Raw genomic sequence first — 17,619 nt, 5'->3', positions numbered from 1 at the left:
CACTTTTGAGATCCATCAGAAGTGGTTGTAAAAAGCTGTTTCGCCACACACTGATACCAAGACTAAGAGATAACACTAGCTGATTAAAACTCTGTTGGGAGTACATTGGTGATTTGGCCGTGGTAGACACTTGAACAGCCTCCCTGACATAGACCTATGCAGCGTCTACATTATCTATTTTTCGAACATGCCAAAATAACAAAATAAAATACACAGGCAGGAATACAAGAACAAATGGAAAGAGTGAACATATTTTGCAAACGCTCTGTAACAACACAAGCAATAACTGGGCCATGTTCGAAAAGGGCATAGGATGAAGTAAAGAACTTTTCTGGTCCTACCCCTTTCTTATACTTTATCAATCAAATCAAAACAAAAAAAACTTTCAAGACAAAACAAAAGTGGAAAAATAGAAAAGAAATGCCAATGCATAGAGATCAAAATAAACAAAACAGTACAAGTCAAACAAGGCACCTTACGCGTAATGTATCATGTCAATTAACAAACTTGTGCACCTTCTCCGAAGCTCCCAAAACATATCAGACACCAACACTCAAAGGTGGACATGTACCAGAGCTGGAAACTATCCTAAATGAGGACAGGGGCTCCAGGATTGAACATTTAACTCACCAGATAAAGGGTATCTACAAAATACAAAACACTAAAAAATAACTAGCTACACGTACCTACACCCCCCCCCAAAAAAAACCCCACCACAGACACACTAACCCACAACACTACTATGCTTGTGAACATCTTCTCCTGCAGTCTTATTGCCATTCAGGTTCTTCTGAATACTGTTCATGTGCAATTTTGAAATTGGGGTAGGAATGTGGAGATGAACATTAACGGGACACGATCATAATTTTCAACATTAACTCCTTATGTTGTAGGGATAAAACTCCATTAGTAGCCATAATACTGAGCAGTCTTGTGTGCCTCTGAAACATCTCTGAAATTATGTCTGCCAGTGATGTCACTGGTGGACAATCAGTATTCGGGTTTCCACTGCAGTTTTGCACAAAATATAAGCAATTTTTTTAAAAGTCGAGAAAAAACACAATTGTGAATGGTCTGTGTTTCCACTGAGCGATGTTATGCGATTAAAACTGGGTTTTCTCCTCTCGCGAGTGTCTCCACAGTCTGATAAGTGTTGGCATAGTGATTTCTATTGCATGCACCACAAAAGCAGTGGTAGTGTTTAACTGAAGGCATGTGATGCACGCAATAACGTAAAGGCAAACCACTTATACCTGGCAGCAGCCACGTATCAGGGATTTATGGGAGGTCATTGTCCGCAATGATTTTACAGAGGTCCTGTGGATCCAAAACGAATGACTTGACATTTGATGAGTTATGCAATGCAATAAGGACCCCTTGTGGCACCTGCATATCATGCCCGAGGGAGCCAGTTCCGCCCAAAAAGTGCATAGCCATAACTGGCTACCTTGACTTAAATGCGAAAAATGTGTTTCCATTTCAATTTTGCTTAATATTGCGTCATCGAATCGTCACAATCGAAATGGGTCAAAGACTGAAATCAGAGAACTGTTCTGTCAACAGCCAATGGGATAGAAGCGCAAGTGGAGCATAATTACCATCAACAACTACTACTAACTACACACACAGGGAACAAAAACATTTAATGAAAATGGCCAAAACAATAGCTCTTGTAGAGCTGACTACTCTTTATGGGGTTTGCAGTCTTTGCTGCAGCCCAGCTCAAGCCACGTCTTCCTCGATGTGCAATGTCTTGATTTATGTTTTTGTTAATTTGGAGCAGTGACTGCTGTACAAGCTACACTACGATAGCTAGTTGCCAATGCTTCATGTTGGTTTTTTGTTTATTCTTTGACCGGCAGACTAATAATGGCGCTCTTGTCTCTCCCTCCGCATTACTGCTCTTCTTTTCTTCAACTTCATTTTTGAGTCTATGCGTTTCAATGAGATTTTGCAGATTTTGCAATGTGACGAAACGGGCTAGAGAGTCTTCATGTGTGAAACCCATTGCCTAGAGTGAGCACGATCAAAATGGCAGGCACGACCGATCACCAAGACCGCTCTTTAGGTCTGAACAGCCTGCGTTGGCCAAGACTGCTTCCGCTGCCAACTGTGGGAGCCTTCACACAATGCACACTATTGGCAAACCAAGAAGTAAAATTTCACATTCACAGGTTGTCCGTCAGTGATGTCACTGGTAGGCACTTGCAAATCAATTTTGGTGCGGTTGCATACACACAGAAGACTGCTCAATATTGGACCATCGACAAATGATGAGCAGTCAAAGTTGCGCTAGTGACTAAGGTGGGCACAGAATAGCTAGAGCTGGCAGCTAAATATTAGCTGAAAGAGCATTGTAGCCAAGTCATACTTAGTTTTGCTTTAAACAGAAAAGTACTTTGTGAGGTCAACAGCAAATGGGGTTCAAAGTACAGAGGCAAAGCAGAAAATCAGTGCGGTCCATGCCACCCAAGGTAGTGACACTGCTAGGTTGGGCGACACAACTCTCTGAGCCATTGCTTTCATCGGAAAAACGATGGCTCGGCTGGCACATCGTGGTTTTCGTGTTCACTCATCATATGCTGTTGGCTTTATGGCTGATAACAAAGTGTTATCCCAACAGCATGTAACGATAATGTTGAAAAGAGTTCATTCCAATAAAGACCTTTACCAAAATGGGTGTTTCCATTCTCTTCCTTAATTGATCCACTTTTTAAGGTCCCAGTAATATCCCAACATAAAATGGGCAGAAGGCAGGGCAGGCAACCCTAGACAGGTTACCAGGTCATCATAGTGCCATTTTATTTAAATTGAAAAACCTTTATTGTTCCAGGAAAGTTAAATGAGGACGTAGGGTGTTTTCTAGCCATGCCCCATTTCATGTTCATTCTCAACTGGAAGCTGCCCATCACCAGTCTGGCTGGCTGCTATCAAAGTCGCTATGGACTTTGATAGCAGCCAGGCAAAGCCAAACTTATTTTGACCTTCTTGCTTGAGGCAGGTGTCGAATGATATCTTCCCACCTGTAATAGAAGTTCTCAGGGGCATCACAGCTCAGACAAACAACTAGGCTGGGAATTCATCTGGTCCCCCGTCATTAGACTGATTACTTTGCACACAAAATGGTAGTGTCTCATGCCGTTAAAAAGCACTCTATTTTCTATTATAGGTTACTGCATTTCATCCTGGTAAGCCACAATTTACAGCACTCCATTAAGCAACTGTCACCCTGTCGAGGATGTCCTTTTTTTCTGTATGTACACACCTTTAATAGTAGTCCATCACCACAGGAAAGTACACACAGCTATATATATATAGCATTTTCTTCCAAATCATCAATGGTGTTGTGAGTGCTCGACAAATGAGCGGAATATATATATATATATATATATATATATATATATATATATATATACACACACACACACACACACACACACACACACACACACACACACACACACACCTATGCCACGAGTCAGCCTGCCAGTATGGCGTACCTTTTAAGGTGGTTTAAAATCTTGCTTAAAGGCACTTTGACGAAATGTGTAATTTATTGAAAACAGACCCTCTTGAAAATAACCTGGTTCTCCAACCAACATGGTGAAAAGGCTCAGCAAATTTGAAATTAACTGGTTCATACCTCGTTTTGTAGGATTTCAGGACATTTTTAATTGAGCTTTTCATCTTTTTAATGTCAAGTGTGTTGAGACAACTCCGAGATGCACTATAAATAAACTTGACCATCACTTCATACCTTTTCCAAACTAATCTGGCTAGAGGGATGAGATATTGTATTATCCACATGTCCAGACTACACCCCACAGCTTCTGGGACATCTCCCTCCATGAAAGCAGTAATTTTTGGTGTTTGAGTAATGGTGGTGAAGAGTCAAACTACGGTAGATACAGACAAACAGAAGTAGGGATGGTAGTCATGGATATTTTAGGGGTCGACTAACTATTGTTGTTAACTGGATGAAAACCAGTTAGCCATTGCTTTTTTTTTTTGGTTCATAAATTACTAACCAATTAAGTTCAACGGTGAAAACCAAAGTGCATTCAGACACGATCCAACCCATCAAAATAATAAAGCACTGAAAAGAGAACGGACCTTATTCACAAAGGAATTTATTAAAAAAACAGTACCAACATAACTAAGTTTCAAAGATTTTTATCCGTTTTATTTTAGATGACACTGGTAACAAGACATCAACAAACTGATGTCAGGACAGCGGAGTCGCTGCCCATCTTTCGGTGCAGGTTGAAAACTATCCTCTTTAAGAACTACTACCCTGTTACTTGTTCTTAGAACTTATTGTATTCACTCATTTAAAAAAAAAATTTTCTTGCACGTTTACTTAAGCACTGGTTTTGCTCTTAGATGCACTTAAGACCTCTGATGACTAGTAGTTCTGATTTCCTACGTTAAATGCACTTATTGTAAGTCGCTTTGGATAAAAGCCTCGGCTAAATGACTGTAATGTAATGTTTTGCCTTAGTCTAGCGATTATAAAAAATATATATATATATTAGCAATAGCAACCCCAATTCCACAACAAAACATACCTAACCTTTCCAGTGAATAGACATCTTTAGCCAAACGAAGTTTCTTAAGACATATCAGCATATCAACATGTTCTGGGGTGAGAGGAGTACCCAGCCCATTCATCACAAGGCAGGCGTTACACCAAAATCTGTTACCGTCAAAAATTATGACATGTGTAAGCAATGCAAAAACTGAGGAATAGTACAAGAGTTTGGCTGTAGACTGGAAAAAGGCCTCCAAGTCCTCCCACCTCCTGATTAAGTTTAGGTATGGGTTAGATGTTGTTAAATTTAGGACTGATGTAAGTGTGGCTAAGTTCATGGTAATGATCTGGGAGTGGTTGTCCCTTAGCAATAGTATGTAGTGACAATGATAGGGGTGCTGCTTTCTGTATATTCCGGATGTACACATGTATGGTCACAATTTTCAATGGTCACAGATTTTAGTGTAACACCAGAAATGAAGGCTGACGGTCTAGATGGCATGTTCACTTGTGTTTACTTGTCTTTATTTATTACACTTTGTAAACATTTACACTATAAAATCAATAACATTAAAAAATTTGCAAATTAACTGCTTAACTGTTTGTGAATATCAGACTAAAAAAATAAAATAAAATGGGCAGTTAGTTGGCTAACCGGTTAACTATGCACACCCCCAGTCAGTGAACTTACTTTGGAAAGTTCAAACAATCTTTGGACCCAGACTTCTCATTTTGGATCTCAGGAAGGTAGCTTTCCGATTCAAGTCAATACAACCCGTTGTACCACACAGGATTTTGTTTCAAACCATGCAACACGCCTCACATTCAACTCATGTTCACCTGTATAATGTATGTATTTCCCTATTGGTTTAATACATGTATGTTGCATTTTGGATGTTTTTTTCTAAAGAAAGAAAAAAGAAAAAGAAAAAAGTATATTGTATGGTGCTGTATTTTGGTATTTAGTGATATATGGCATTACACGGCTTACACATGGCACAGGGTTTTGTCAATCCTTCACATTTATTTATGATGTGGTCTAAATGAATCGCTTCAAGTATAACTGGGTCTGGCCAAGCAACTTGCCTGGGAAAGCTACACACAAACCAGAGTAGTGCTGAAATGATTAATTGCTTACAAAAATTATAATCAGTTAATTTTCCCCAATCAATTAATAATTTCATTTTTGACATTTTAGAGACCAAATCAGTAAAAGAATTAACAGATTTAAGATAATCATCAGTTGAAGCCCTATAGCAGAGTCAGGTTTCGCACAAGTAAACAACTTGATATGGGACCGGTGCTGGGGCCACTGAGGATAGAGATAGTCAGGCTCACTGACACAATCACACTCCCTCTCATGCAAACGCATGCACACACACACACACACACACACACACACACACACACACACACACACACACACACACACACACACCTTTGCCTGTCTCAGCAAAAATGAACTCGTGTCCATCTGTCGGTCCTGTGACTTTTCCTTCCTTGCTGTTGTCAAGTGGACATGATGATTTCAGTGTTGCCTTCGTCTTCCTCTTACTGAGGGTATGTACTCAGCTGTGAAGCCAAGGCAAAAACTGCCATGTTCAATTAAGTTCTGAAATGTTTTCAAGGAGAAATGCAGTTAGGGTGATTCCCACACGGTCAATAGTACTGCCCTTACAGCTATGTACAGACTGAAAGCCCAGATCCTACTTTTTCACACATTTGTTTTGAATAGTTTTGCTTTTTCTGTAGTCTAGGCTTGGACCGGTATCCGGTGTTATCATTGTTGGTCGGTGTGCACGCGCACAACTGGTGTAATTTTCCAACAAAGGTCCACAATGGCATTGCTCATCAGCAAATATGGGGATAAAAAAAAATAGCATAAGATTTAGGGTTTCGCTGTTTTCTCTATAGAATATGAAAACCACATCTTGATCATAACTCCACAAAGCAAAGCATACACAGTGTTGAGTTTTTGCTGGGAACTTGGTGAATGGAAGTAGCTGTGCTAACTACCTCAAGTGTAACACAAATAAGGGTCCGTGCTACAACAATACCTCTTCTACATTCGTGCCAGATCCCCTCTACACGTGAGCAACTTGCATAGAGAGAAGACTTATGCACTACTTAATTATAGCTTAACATTGCACTAAAAGCCCATGTGAAAGACTAGCTTGGGTTTATAAAGTGTGACATTTCTCATCCAAGGCATTTCTCTCTAGTTTGACAGAAATGTCTTACCTTTGTTTGAATAAAACAGTCCAGAGCTATAAAACATAATAGTTCATCTGATGAATCCAGAGCAGTGTCTATTTCTGTGCAACTCCTTCACTTTGTCTGCTATACTATGGTACGTCTTGTAGAAAAAAAGAAAAAAAATCATGTTGCTGCCAAAGGTGAGCAAAAGCCTATTGCTAGTTGCCCGGCAAGCTGCAATGAGCGTGTGCTCATAAAATGGTTCTGAGAGTCGGGAGTCTGACTGATAATCGTTATATATTCTGAAGATTGAAAGACAACAAATTCTGAAATCTGTCCTCATGTGTGCAGTCTCCCACATTTTCAATATTGTTTAGGATTTGAAATGTTTACGTGTTGGTGTGAGAGAACAATTTGTGGTCACTCACAGAGAACCAGAGTCTCACACTCGATTCTGAAACAAACTCCATGAATAGTAATAATTACTGTTATTAACAACACTTCATTATGAATAAATATCAAGTTGTTAAAACTTAAAAGCAGAAAAGTGCATAAACGGAAGACATGATAGACAAAAGAGAAAACAGTAGGCATTAGGAGAAGGTGGGGGTGGGTTGGGGTTATGGTTATCACGAGAAGGAAGGAAAGACCTTTCTGAACACCAATGTGTAAGGCCATTTTTGAAAGAGGCCAGAGTCTGTGGTGCCTTCAGGTGTTTAGGAAAGGCATTCCAGAGAAGAAGTGCAATCTCAACAGAAGGCCTGATCCTCCGTCATGCAGAGTTTTGTCCTGTGGGTACAGAGAGGCTGGCAGTTGTTGGATCTGAGGTTGCAGTGGGCGGTTCGGAGGGTAAGCAGGTCCTTCAGGCAGAGAGGTGCAGGTCAATGGATTCATTGAAATCTCAGAAGTATTTTGAATTCAATCCTGAACGAAACCAAGAGCTAATGTAGTGTGTGAAGAATGGATGATAATGTTTGTGCACTCTCACCAGCATCCTGGCAGCACAAATTAGGATGTACTGAGTCCCTGTAGGCTTCTGCCATGGATTCGAATGAAGGGCTTGTTGCAGTAGTCCATTGTTGAGATGATAATGGCAAGGACAAGGTCTATGCATCACACATGGTCATATGATTCCAGTTGAATGGAGACTGAGCATGTTCTAAAATTGATAGGAGGCTTTGCACAGCTCTTGATTGTGATGATCAAAGATTAGACAAGAGTCAAACCTAATGCCAAGATTGGACACTGTGATGGAGAGGAATGCTGACTGGAAAAGGTAGGAACTGGTGAGGGGAGTCAACAAGGAGGCACTCTAACTTGCTACTGTTCTGCTGGCATAAATTGTGTGTCATCAATCGGGAGGGGATGATATGTTAATCTCACAAGTCAATTCACAATGTGGGGTTCACGATATAATTCAGTGACAATTCAATATGAAAAAAAGTTGGATGACAAAGTATGACTGTGTGCAATATCATGTAATTATTTCTGAGTCAAATCTTCAGCTTATATACTTTAGGTCCCTTTAATGGAGACAAACCATGATTAACATTCAACTGTTTCAACAAAGGGTCAAAAGTTTGACCAAATCCAGATTTTTATGTTTATGTAATCATTTGGCTTATAATGACTTGAAATGTTCCATTCTTCGTCTGATAAACTGAGGAGGAGGCTTTTCCTTTTATCAGTTTGGATGCCACTTTCTTTAAAAAAAAAAAAAAAAAAGCATTAGCAATGGTGCTAGCAGCTGTATAAATTCAGTAGTACAAAGAAAAATTAAGTAGCACAAAGTTATGGCTGAAAAATTTTTTATATACAAGAGTAAATGAAGAGCTATGTATAAGAATACACCTGAAGATATAATAAAGGATGTTAAAAAATGTTTTATTGGCACCCCGGTAGCCGGATGGTTACAGCACATGCCACATAACCACAATATCCCCAGTTCGATTCTAGTCAGAGTGACCTTTGTTCCATATCGTACCCATCTCTCTATCCCCTCATTTCTTGTCTGCCACTTCACTAGCCTCTATCCAACAAAGGCAAAAATGAATATTGTTTTATTACTCAAAAATAAATTCTTTACAACTGTAGTAAATGCCAACAGCAGCCGACTTTGGTCCAAAAAGTAACAACTAAAACACACAAACCCACACTCGTACAGTGTTATGCACACTTAGTCACATGCCTGTGAACACACACATGCATGCATGCATATGTGTGTTTACAATCATAAAAACCAATACAGGCACCTTGCATGAAACAAGTGAGCATATCTTGTTTTTCCCATCGCTTGCTTTTCCTATGACAAGAGTGTTGCTCATGAAGGATTCAGTGATTGTTGTTTAGTGTGTTTGCAGTACTCAAGACTTCTTTTCTCCAAAGTATCATTCACATTAACTCAGCTTTCTTCCCACTGCTCTAATATTACCATGGCATGCACATAGGTGCCTATTCATTAGGTGACTAAGTAAACTCCTTGCACCTCCTCTGTTTCAGGGGACAGTCTTTCTGCACACCGCTGTTTGTTTAATGTCTACAATTTGAAATCCCAACCACTTCACTCAGTTTTTGGGAATCAACTCATCCAGTTGTCTACAACTTATGGCTACTCAGTCGCATGTCGTTTCAAAAACCAATACTTAAGAATAAGCTGTGTAATTAAGTCCAACAGATACCAGTTGACATCAATATTGATCTTGACACGATAATTTTTAAAAACAAATATCAGCGAAAATGACTCACTGTATAGCCCTGGCTTTGTCAACCATTTCCCATTATCCCAGATGATATCTCGTGCTGGTTGATGACATGGCCAAGGAGGGGAAGCACCTAGACTTAGAGGGTGAAGAGGATGGGGCTCAAGACTGATCCCTAGGGCATACCACAGGTAATGAAGAGTGCCTGGGGTCTGCCCCCCAGAGAAAAACTAAGTCCTGTCTGAGAGGTAGGACTTAAAACTGGGCAGTGCCAAAGAATCCTGTGGTGGCTGTGGTGACAGTTGTAGAGATAGGGAAGATCTTTTGGTCAATGGTTAAAAGCAGTAGTAGAGTCAAGGGGAACCAGAATTGATGAGCACATATCAGCTGCCATTGGCAAGTTGTTTGTGACAATGACCAGTGCCATTTCAGTACTGAGTTGGATGAAAACCAGACCGGAATTTCTGAAAGAGGCTTTTGAGTATGAGGTGGTCCTTCAGTCGAAGACCTTGGAGTGAAATCAGAGATTGGAGAAATGATCTTCAAGTTGGCAAGAGTCTCTGGGTCAAGGCTAGACTTGACTTAAAAGTATGGCAACATTAGAAACTGTTTGGATGTTTGACCATTCCAAATCCCTGGAAATCCATTTGAAATGAAACGGGGTTGTCGATGATCTGTCAGCACCTTCCCAATACCTCCCCTCACAAAAAAAAGGGGGGAACTGGAACCAGAGCAACAAAAGTTTGTAAATGTCTTCTACAAACTTCGTCAGCCATGTCTGCTTGTTAACCACAAAAACTTTGCTTAATCAAACTTTTTGTTTCTGGCTGCTATGGTGAAGATGTAAAAATGCTATGTGCAGGTTTTTTATTTCCTACCTGAAAGCAACCACTGAACTAAGCAACTATAAAAGAGATACTGATTTGGATCTATAACCCTATATAACTCTAGTGACATTGAGTATCACGAATGACATCTGTTTTAGAGATGCACAGATCCACTTTTTTTCAGTTCCGATCCCATTCCGACACCGGAATGTGGATATGCGCCGATAGCAATACAAGAGCTCTTTTTCTTTGAATATCCTTATTATCATTATTACCATGTCCATGACATTCAAGCGCTTGCCAAATGAGTTCACACAATGATGACTAAGCCTATCACTGCCAGGTAAATCTCTTATTTCGCAGTACACCGAAGTTTTAAATTTGGTTTCTGTGGCGACATTCCTGTGCTGGCACACCAGAGGTGATGTGTAGGGATGTGTTTTACACATGGACGTATTATAGTAGAGGATGCCGGATCTAAAAATGGCACCTGATCATTCCTATGAGAATTGCTCGCCTGGCGCATACGGCAAAAAAATTTCTGGCTTCCGGGCTACTTCCGGTACATACGGCCCACTGATTATGTGCAGTAGTGTTACTCCCATCGTGCCTCTAGGCTATGCGAACGAGCAAACCATGCTCAGGATCTGGGAATGCTATGCTAGTGGACTTCCCGTAGTAGTCTTATTATGATAAGACTACTACAGGACTTACTTGGGACTTGAAACCATGGAAGTATGTATACAAACGGCAACACCAACCAACAATGAAATTGTGTCATTTATTCACCTTTACCTTTGATTTTTCTTCATCCGAACAGCGTTTGTTTAACCTAGCAAAGATCCTCATTCCCGAGACACAACATGACCACACGTAGAGTGCTTGTACACAGCCATGATGTCAGGCAGAAGAAAAGAAAAAAAGATTTTTCTGGGCTTTGGAAATTTTTTAAAAAGATTAAAACCCCATGGCTTAAAAATATACAATACAAAGGGTAATAATTGACCATGATTATAGCTGCATGTGTCCTGTCAACAGTTTTACAGGCGTCTCTTTTAGAATGGTGGTCTATGGGGAAAATGTTTTTTGGGCCGCAGGGGATTTTTCACTGCAATACCGTGAGTGACCACTGAAAAAAATTGCTGCAAGGCTGAGCAGCGCCGTATCCAGTTTTACTATATCCATGGTTTTACATCAACCAGCAATGATTGGTTTGCCAGACCTGAACTCCCAAGTTAAGAAAGCGTTCGCATGCCTCTGATAGGCTTGTCTTCAGCTTTCTGCCTGAAAGCTTCCGGGCCCGGAAGCTATTGTGGAAAAACCTAAGAAGCGTTCAAGAAAAGTTTCTGATACTCCAGAAAAAAAAAAAAAACCTCAGCGTTCAGAGAGGGAGGACTAAGTCCCAAAAAAAAAAAGACAGAAAGAAAGCCATCGACAGCGAGGACAAACTCATAACCACTGGTGTAGCTTTTCCTCGGCGCACGCTGACATAAGAGAAGTAATAACTCTCACCGCCAGAAGGGGGAGAAAAAAACTTCCACATACAGGACTAAAATGCCAGAAAGACATATTTTTGTTGGTGAAAGACATAAGACAACATTGACTAAGTGGTGATATGTAAAACCAACTGGAAATATGTTGCTCCTGACTAACCTGGTGATAAGGTGTCTGGTGATATACACCCAGTCTAGCCTGGCAGCACTGACCCTGTTCCCTGAAACCATTACCCATGTGTACTGTCTGATGTTTGAATTTTCTATTCTCTGAGCATCAATTAAATAAATCTGTGAAAATAACCTGGATAAAGTGAGGGAACACTGTAAATGTGGTTCTTCACGTGTCGTGTCCTGTCACAGGTGGGTCTGCCGCCTCCTCCCCGTCACTCTGCACCTTCTGCCCGTGCTCGGCTGCAGCAGCTGCCAGGGAGCTTACATACGCAGCAGCGCCACTAACTCCATCCACATTGGGTCCCTCTGTTACAGTTACTGGGTCCCTCCAATACAATTACTATGCCATCTACAGCCATTTTAACTTTCTCTGAATTACTATGGAGTTTAGGAGTCTCCAGGTTTACATTTTGTCATCTTTCACTTGTTTCACTTGTCATCACTACCCCCCACCTCCTTGCTGCTCCCCCTGCCTGCTTCAGCTGCCTGGCCAGCAGCTTCCACATCCCGCTCTCTATGCAGGCAAGTGAAGCGCTTGTGTCCCATGTCCCCGCACACAAAACACTTCATACTACCTAAACTTACATATACAATTTTGGCTATGGGCTTGAAATTGCATTATTACGTATTTATAATTCATAAAAACATTAGACTATGGAATATGGATCAGTTAACGTCAATTGGACATCCAATGACTGAATTATGTCAGTATCGGCACCCGATACTGAATCAGCCCCAACTCGTATTTGTTAGCATGTAAATCTTCCAAAATCTCTAATCTTTAGCTTTAATTGTCTGTCTTTGTACCCAACTGTCAGCAAGACAAACTTGTGCATTTTCCTTAGTTGTCACAATTTTCTATGCCTAGGATGGTCTTGGGCCTCGCAAGAGACAATAATTTGAATGCCTCCTGTTGTGAAAATCCTTTTTGCATATAGCATTTGAATGCATTTTAAATACTGCCTGTTCTACCTAGAATTCAATTCAGGTTGAGTGAATTAGGAATCTTTAACCGAATCCATTCTAAGAAAGGGCAGCAGTTCTCAAATTCTTATCATTTAGATTGGTGCCCTCAGCATTTCACACTAAATCACAGAAATTTTAGTGCTCTGTCACTTGCTATCAACACACTGTCCCAAAGTTGTCAGTGAGCCAGACCTGAATAATGCCGCCCTTTCTACTCAATGGTCCGCTTTGTAGTCGGGTGATGAGATCGCCCTGCAGAGGCGGCTGTTAATCACCAAGACCTTGAAGCAAAAAAGGGCAGATCAGCATTTAGACACACTTATGGTTGCAGTGGAATGCTAAAAAATGAGTGAAGGTATTCGCAAGTAAAACAGTGCACTTTATGTCTTTCAAACACAAAAAGATATGTATAGTGATACCTAGAGACCTCTGTCCCCGTGGTTAGTGTGTTTAGTCTGTTTAGATGTAGAGTGATATGTATTCTACACAGAAGACTTGAGTGATGTGAATGTAAAGCACTCTGAGGTCACAACTGTGATGGACTATACAAACTATACAAATAAACCTGACAATACAGTCTACTTGTAAAGCAATATTTAGTTAGTCTACAAACCAGACTACACATATATATGACTACACACAGACACACACACACACACACACATATATATATATATATATATATATATATATAAAACACTGTGCCTTTACACTGTATGTGAACCCTGTTGTACTTGTACCCAGGGTTCCAGCATGTACTGTGAAACTGCCTCAGCAAATTCTCAGAAAAGTTTAGTAAATTATGAGGGGCATACCTACAGGCCGGCAGTATAAATGAGAAGTTCAAATAAAAACAAAAGACTGCTGTGATAGTCATAATAAAAATGAACGATTACTACGACCTTCAGCATCCTGAAGAACACAGATGATATATGCCTACATCAAGTAGTATTGTTTAGCACATATGATATCTATTTCCACGTACAGAACTTCCTCACAGCACACTGAGTGATGCAGGATTGGATAACTGAAGACTTCCCCCTATACCAGTAATCACACCAATACATTGCCCAGGCAAACACGGCTATACCATACTACATCATGAATGTAAATACGCAGCGTGAAAAGTCTAGCCCAGGGGTCGGCAACCTATGGCATACGAGCCTACAGGGGCACGCAAGGCCATTAACATGGGCACATGAAACAATTCAACAAAATATTTTTTTTTACATTTTTATTAAATATACATATATAAAAAATATAGCCTAGTGGTAGATGGACTGCATTTATATAGTTCTTTTATAGTCTACTGATCACTCAGAACTACAAGAACAATTCGATTTAAATACTGAAATAAGTAGTCTCAAAATAGATAATAGTTTTTGACAGCAAGAGAACGCACACAATTGACGTGGTCTATCATACCCCTCTTCCCCCTCCCACTGACCTGCCGATGAGCACAGCATTACAGCGATAGTGAAAATGTAAGATAGCTAGCTAGCTTTCCTTTATGCTTTATTGTCAACAACAACTGACAATGGCAGAAGCAAAAAAAAAAGTAGGCTGTCTAACATTCATCCCTTTCAGCCTTCTCGGAACAACGAATTCAGATTTATTTCATGAAAGGAAGGACCAAGCTGTGAGCACTTTCTGCTGCGAAAATGTGTGTCAAACTTCAAGTGTAAAATGTCATTTTGAAACAAGGCACGAGAAAAACTTCAAAGATAAGGTTGATAAAGCTGAATCAATCAAAAGGGCAATGGCCCAGTACAGGTGGCAAAGCAACATGTTTACAACGCTATGTGCAACGAAAAACCAAGCTACAGAAGGCAGCTATAAAGTCACACAGTGCATTGCTAAACACGGGAAGCTATTCTGCGATGGAGTATATAAAGGAGACTTCCCTCAGTAGCTCGTAAGTTATATTTGATGGGTTACCAAACAAAGACACAATCGTCAACAGGATAAAAGAAATGCTAATTTCTGTGAGAACTGTAGAGAGGCGCATTACAGACATGGCTGAAACCACAAGGCACCAACAAACTCTTACATTCAAAGATGTGTCAGTATTCAGTGTAGCTCTTGATTAGAGTGTGGATGTAAATGACGCCCTACGTCTAACAGTGGTTACCTGATATTACGACAAACAAGGGTTGGGTTAAATCGGTAAGATGGAATTCATTTTCTTTTGTGCCCTACTAACTTTCATACATTTGCACAAATTGTGTGTGTGTGTGTGTGTGTGTGTGTGTGTGTGTGTGTGTGTGTGTGTGTGTAGACAGGGAGACAAGAAACAATAATCAATAAATAAATAAATGCTCATTATGAAAATGAACTGGCACTCGGGTCTGTATTTTTTTTCTTTGCAAAGTGGCAGGGGACATCCAAAAGGTTGTCCAACCCTAGTCTAGCCCATCCTACTGTCCTTCTACTCTGTGTGTCAGTATTCTCTGAACTAGTTAGGTCTCTGCAGTCTCCACCAATGTCACCCAAAGACCCATATCCTGCACATTTAAAACGTTATCCTAGCCGTCCTGTCAATTTCTGGCTCTGCTTTACATTTACCCAGCCGCACCTCGGTGTTACTTGGTACAACCACTGTTGAGCATTAACAGCCATGCTTAAGGGTCTTGAGGCAGGGACGTCAAAGGCAGGGGGGTACATGCTACAGCGCACTTTTGTAAATCAGTCTTGCCTCCAAGACTGCTGAGTGGAACATTTTCAATAGGTGTGAACATCTCACAATCGTTTGCAGCAAGAAGGGAAGGAAAAGGGGGGGGGGGGCCAAGCTGTTTTTTTTTTTTTGCCGGACCTGACAGTCAATTATATTCCATGTTGAGCAGTCATGTGCGAGGCGCGCATGATGCCATGAGCAGCGAACCGCGGCGGGCCTTGTTTACATTTTGCATGCGTTTCACTTAAGTTAAGTGGAGATGACGCGTTAACCAGACGTCAAAACAACGTCATCGAGATATACTTGGGATGTGTGGTTGGCTTCCAGGTGGGAGACATAAAAAAAGGGAAAAAAGGGATCTATTCAGAGTAAATGAGATTGTATGGACAGACATCGATTAATAATTTCCCCCCCGATAGCCATGCATTCATCCGGCGGAATGACAAGTTATTCGTTCGTCGGGGACCGATTATTGTGACTGTTGTAGCTCTACATATCTTCATCTTAAATTGTAATCAGACATGGCCAGGGCAACACAATCGGGAAAACGAAGAGCCTTACCCAATGCAATATAGGATTAGTGGAATTTAATGAAGAGTTCGTAAACTAAACAAGTCCAGAAACTTCGATCTCGGGAAGATTGCAGCAGGGCACCTCTAGCCTCGTTTAAACTGCCCCTGGAAATAAATGGCGCAAGAGGCATTTAAACGGACGCCAAGCGCACTTATGTTTAGAAAGACTGCACTTAACACAATAATGTAACACTAACGTGCAAATTGGTCGAGATGAACTGGAAGCCTTGAATCGCATCCCTCTAAAGGGGAATACGACTAACCCGAGACTACGTTAGCCGGAGAGCTAAATTAGCCACAAATTGTAACCAGCTAACCCCACCCAGCTGTGCGTTCGTACGGTTCGTACAACGAGGGCATCGTTAACACATCGCTACAGAACAAACGACGGAGGGGGTTAGCAGCGAGGCAGATTTTGGCGTTAGTCTTTCGACCTGCCCGCACAAACACAGCAAAAAACACGTTTTAGTTACACACCCCGTCAAGGAGCCGAGCTTGTTTTAGCGAAAGGCAAGACTCGTATGCTAGCACCGCTAGCCGGACAACCTACCTGGTGCCCGCCTTGTCCCCCATCTCCTCAGGCAGGCGTGCGGTTGAAGAGTCCCAAGAAAAAGGAAAAAAAAAAAAAAAACAACAACAACCTCGGAATCGGCAGTACTCTCGTCCTAGATTGCGGCTTTCAAACCTTGCTCGCAATCCGCATCTATGCACGTCGCTCCCCCCGCAAGCTAACTAGTGTGCTAATTTGATTTGGCACCGCCTCGTAAATTCTCGCTTCCGCAAAGACAGGAACTTCGGTCGGTGCCGTGCGTTGTTGTGTACACTCAGCCGCGTTGCACTGCGCAAGAGCCGCGGCAGAAATGTAAACACGGCACGTAAAGTGAATTTAAACAGGACTATGTCAAAATCAGGTATATGACTGTACTGTGTGCGGTTAATGTTTGAAATCGTGGGCAACGTGTTTCCAGGATAGTCAGTGGTAGTGTCAATAATGTGAATCCCTGGATGTTAAATATTCATCTACAATTTTCTGTAGTGGTCCCATTGATATTTGTTTTTAAAGTGTACTCAAGTAGCATGGTATGGTTAAAATACGTTTCAGTTTTTTTTAAAAAAGAAAAGATTATCAATGCATTTGCAAGTACACTTATATCTTGCGATGTTTGATTTGAAATAACTTAATTGTAATTATGGCTATACTAATTATCTGTTAACTCCCCCTCCCCATTCATCGGTTTCCATCTGTGGATGTCTCGTTTTTCTAAGACTCGCTCTGTTGCTGCTGATAGCACCCTGAGAAGTGCGCATCACTTGCAACCGCTATCTGTCCCGTCTCAAGGTCCAATTCACGACAGATACCGGCGCTAATGATATTACAGTGCAAACACGCCCATGAAGTTTTACAGCTGAGTGCAGTTTGCCCTTGTTTAGCGTCTGATTGCAATTATCCATGTGGCAAAATATAAACGGTGGCTTGCGCCAAGAGC

At 41.0% G+C, this 17,619-nt stretch overlaps 1 protein-coding gene across 1 annotated transcript in view; it reads right to left on the bottom strand.

Moving 5' to 3' along the window:
* arrb2a (arrestin, beta 2a) overlaps positions 1-16,892 on the bottom strand; it is a 41,654-nt gene extending 24,762 nt beyond the window's left edge. Inside the window, exon 1 of the mRNA XM_056284387.1 lies at positions 16,683-16,892. Within this exon, the coding sequence (XP_056140362.1) occupies positions 16,683-16,705 (23 nt within the window). The 5' untranslated portion in view covers positions 16,706-16,892. The remainder of the gene's footprint in view (positions 1-16,682) is intronic.
* Between the last annotated feature and the right edge of the window lie 727 nt (positions 16,893-17,619).

Source organism: Lampris incognitus, chromosome 8, assembly GCF_029633865.1.
Source record: "Lampris incognitus isolate fLamInc1 chromosome 8, fLamInc1.hap2, whole genome shotgun sequence".
NCBI lineage: Eukaryota > Metazoa > Chordata > Actinopteri > Lampriformes > Lampridae > Lampris > Lampris incognitus.
The sequence above is the reverse complement of the archived record's forward strand: the minus strand, read 5'-3'. Positions and strand labels throughout refer to the sequence as shown.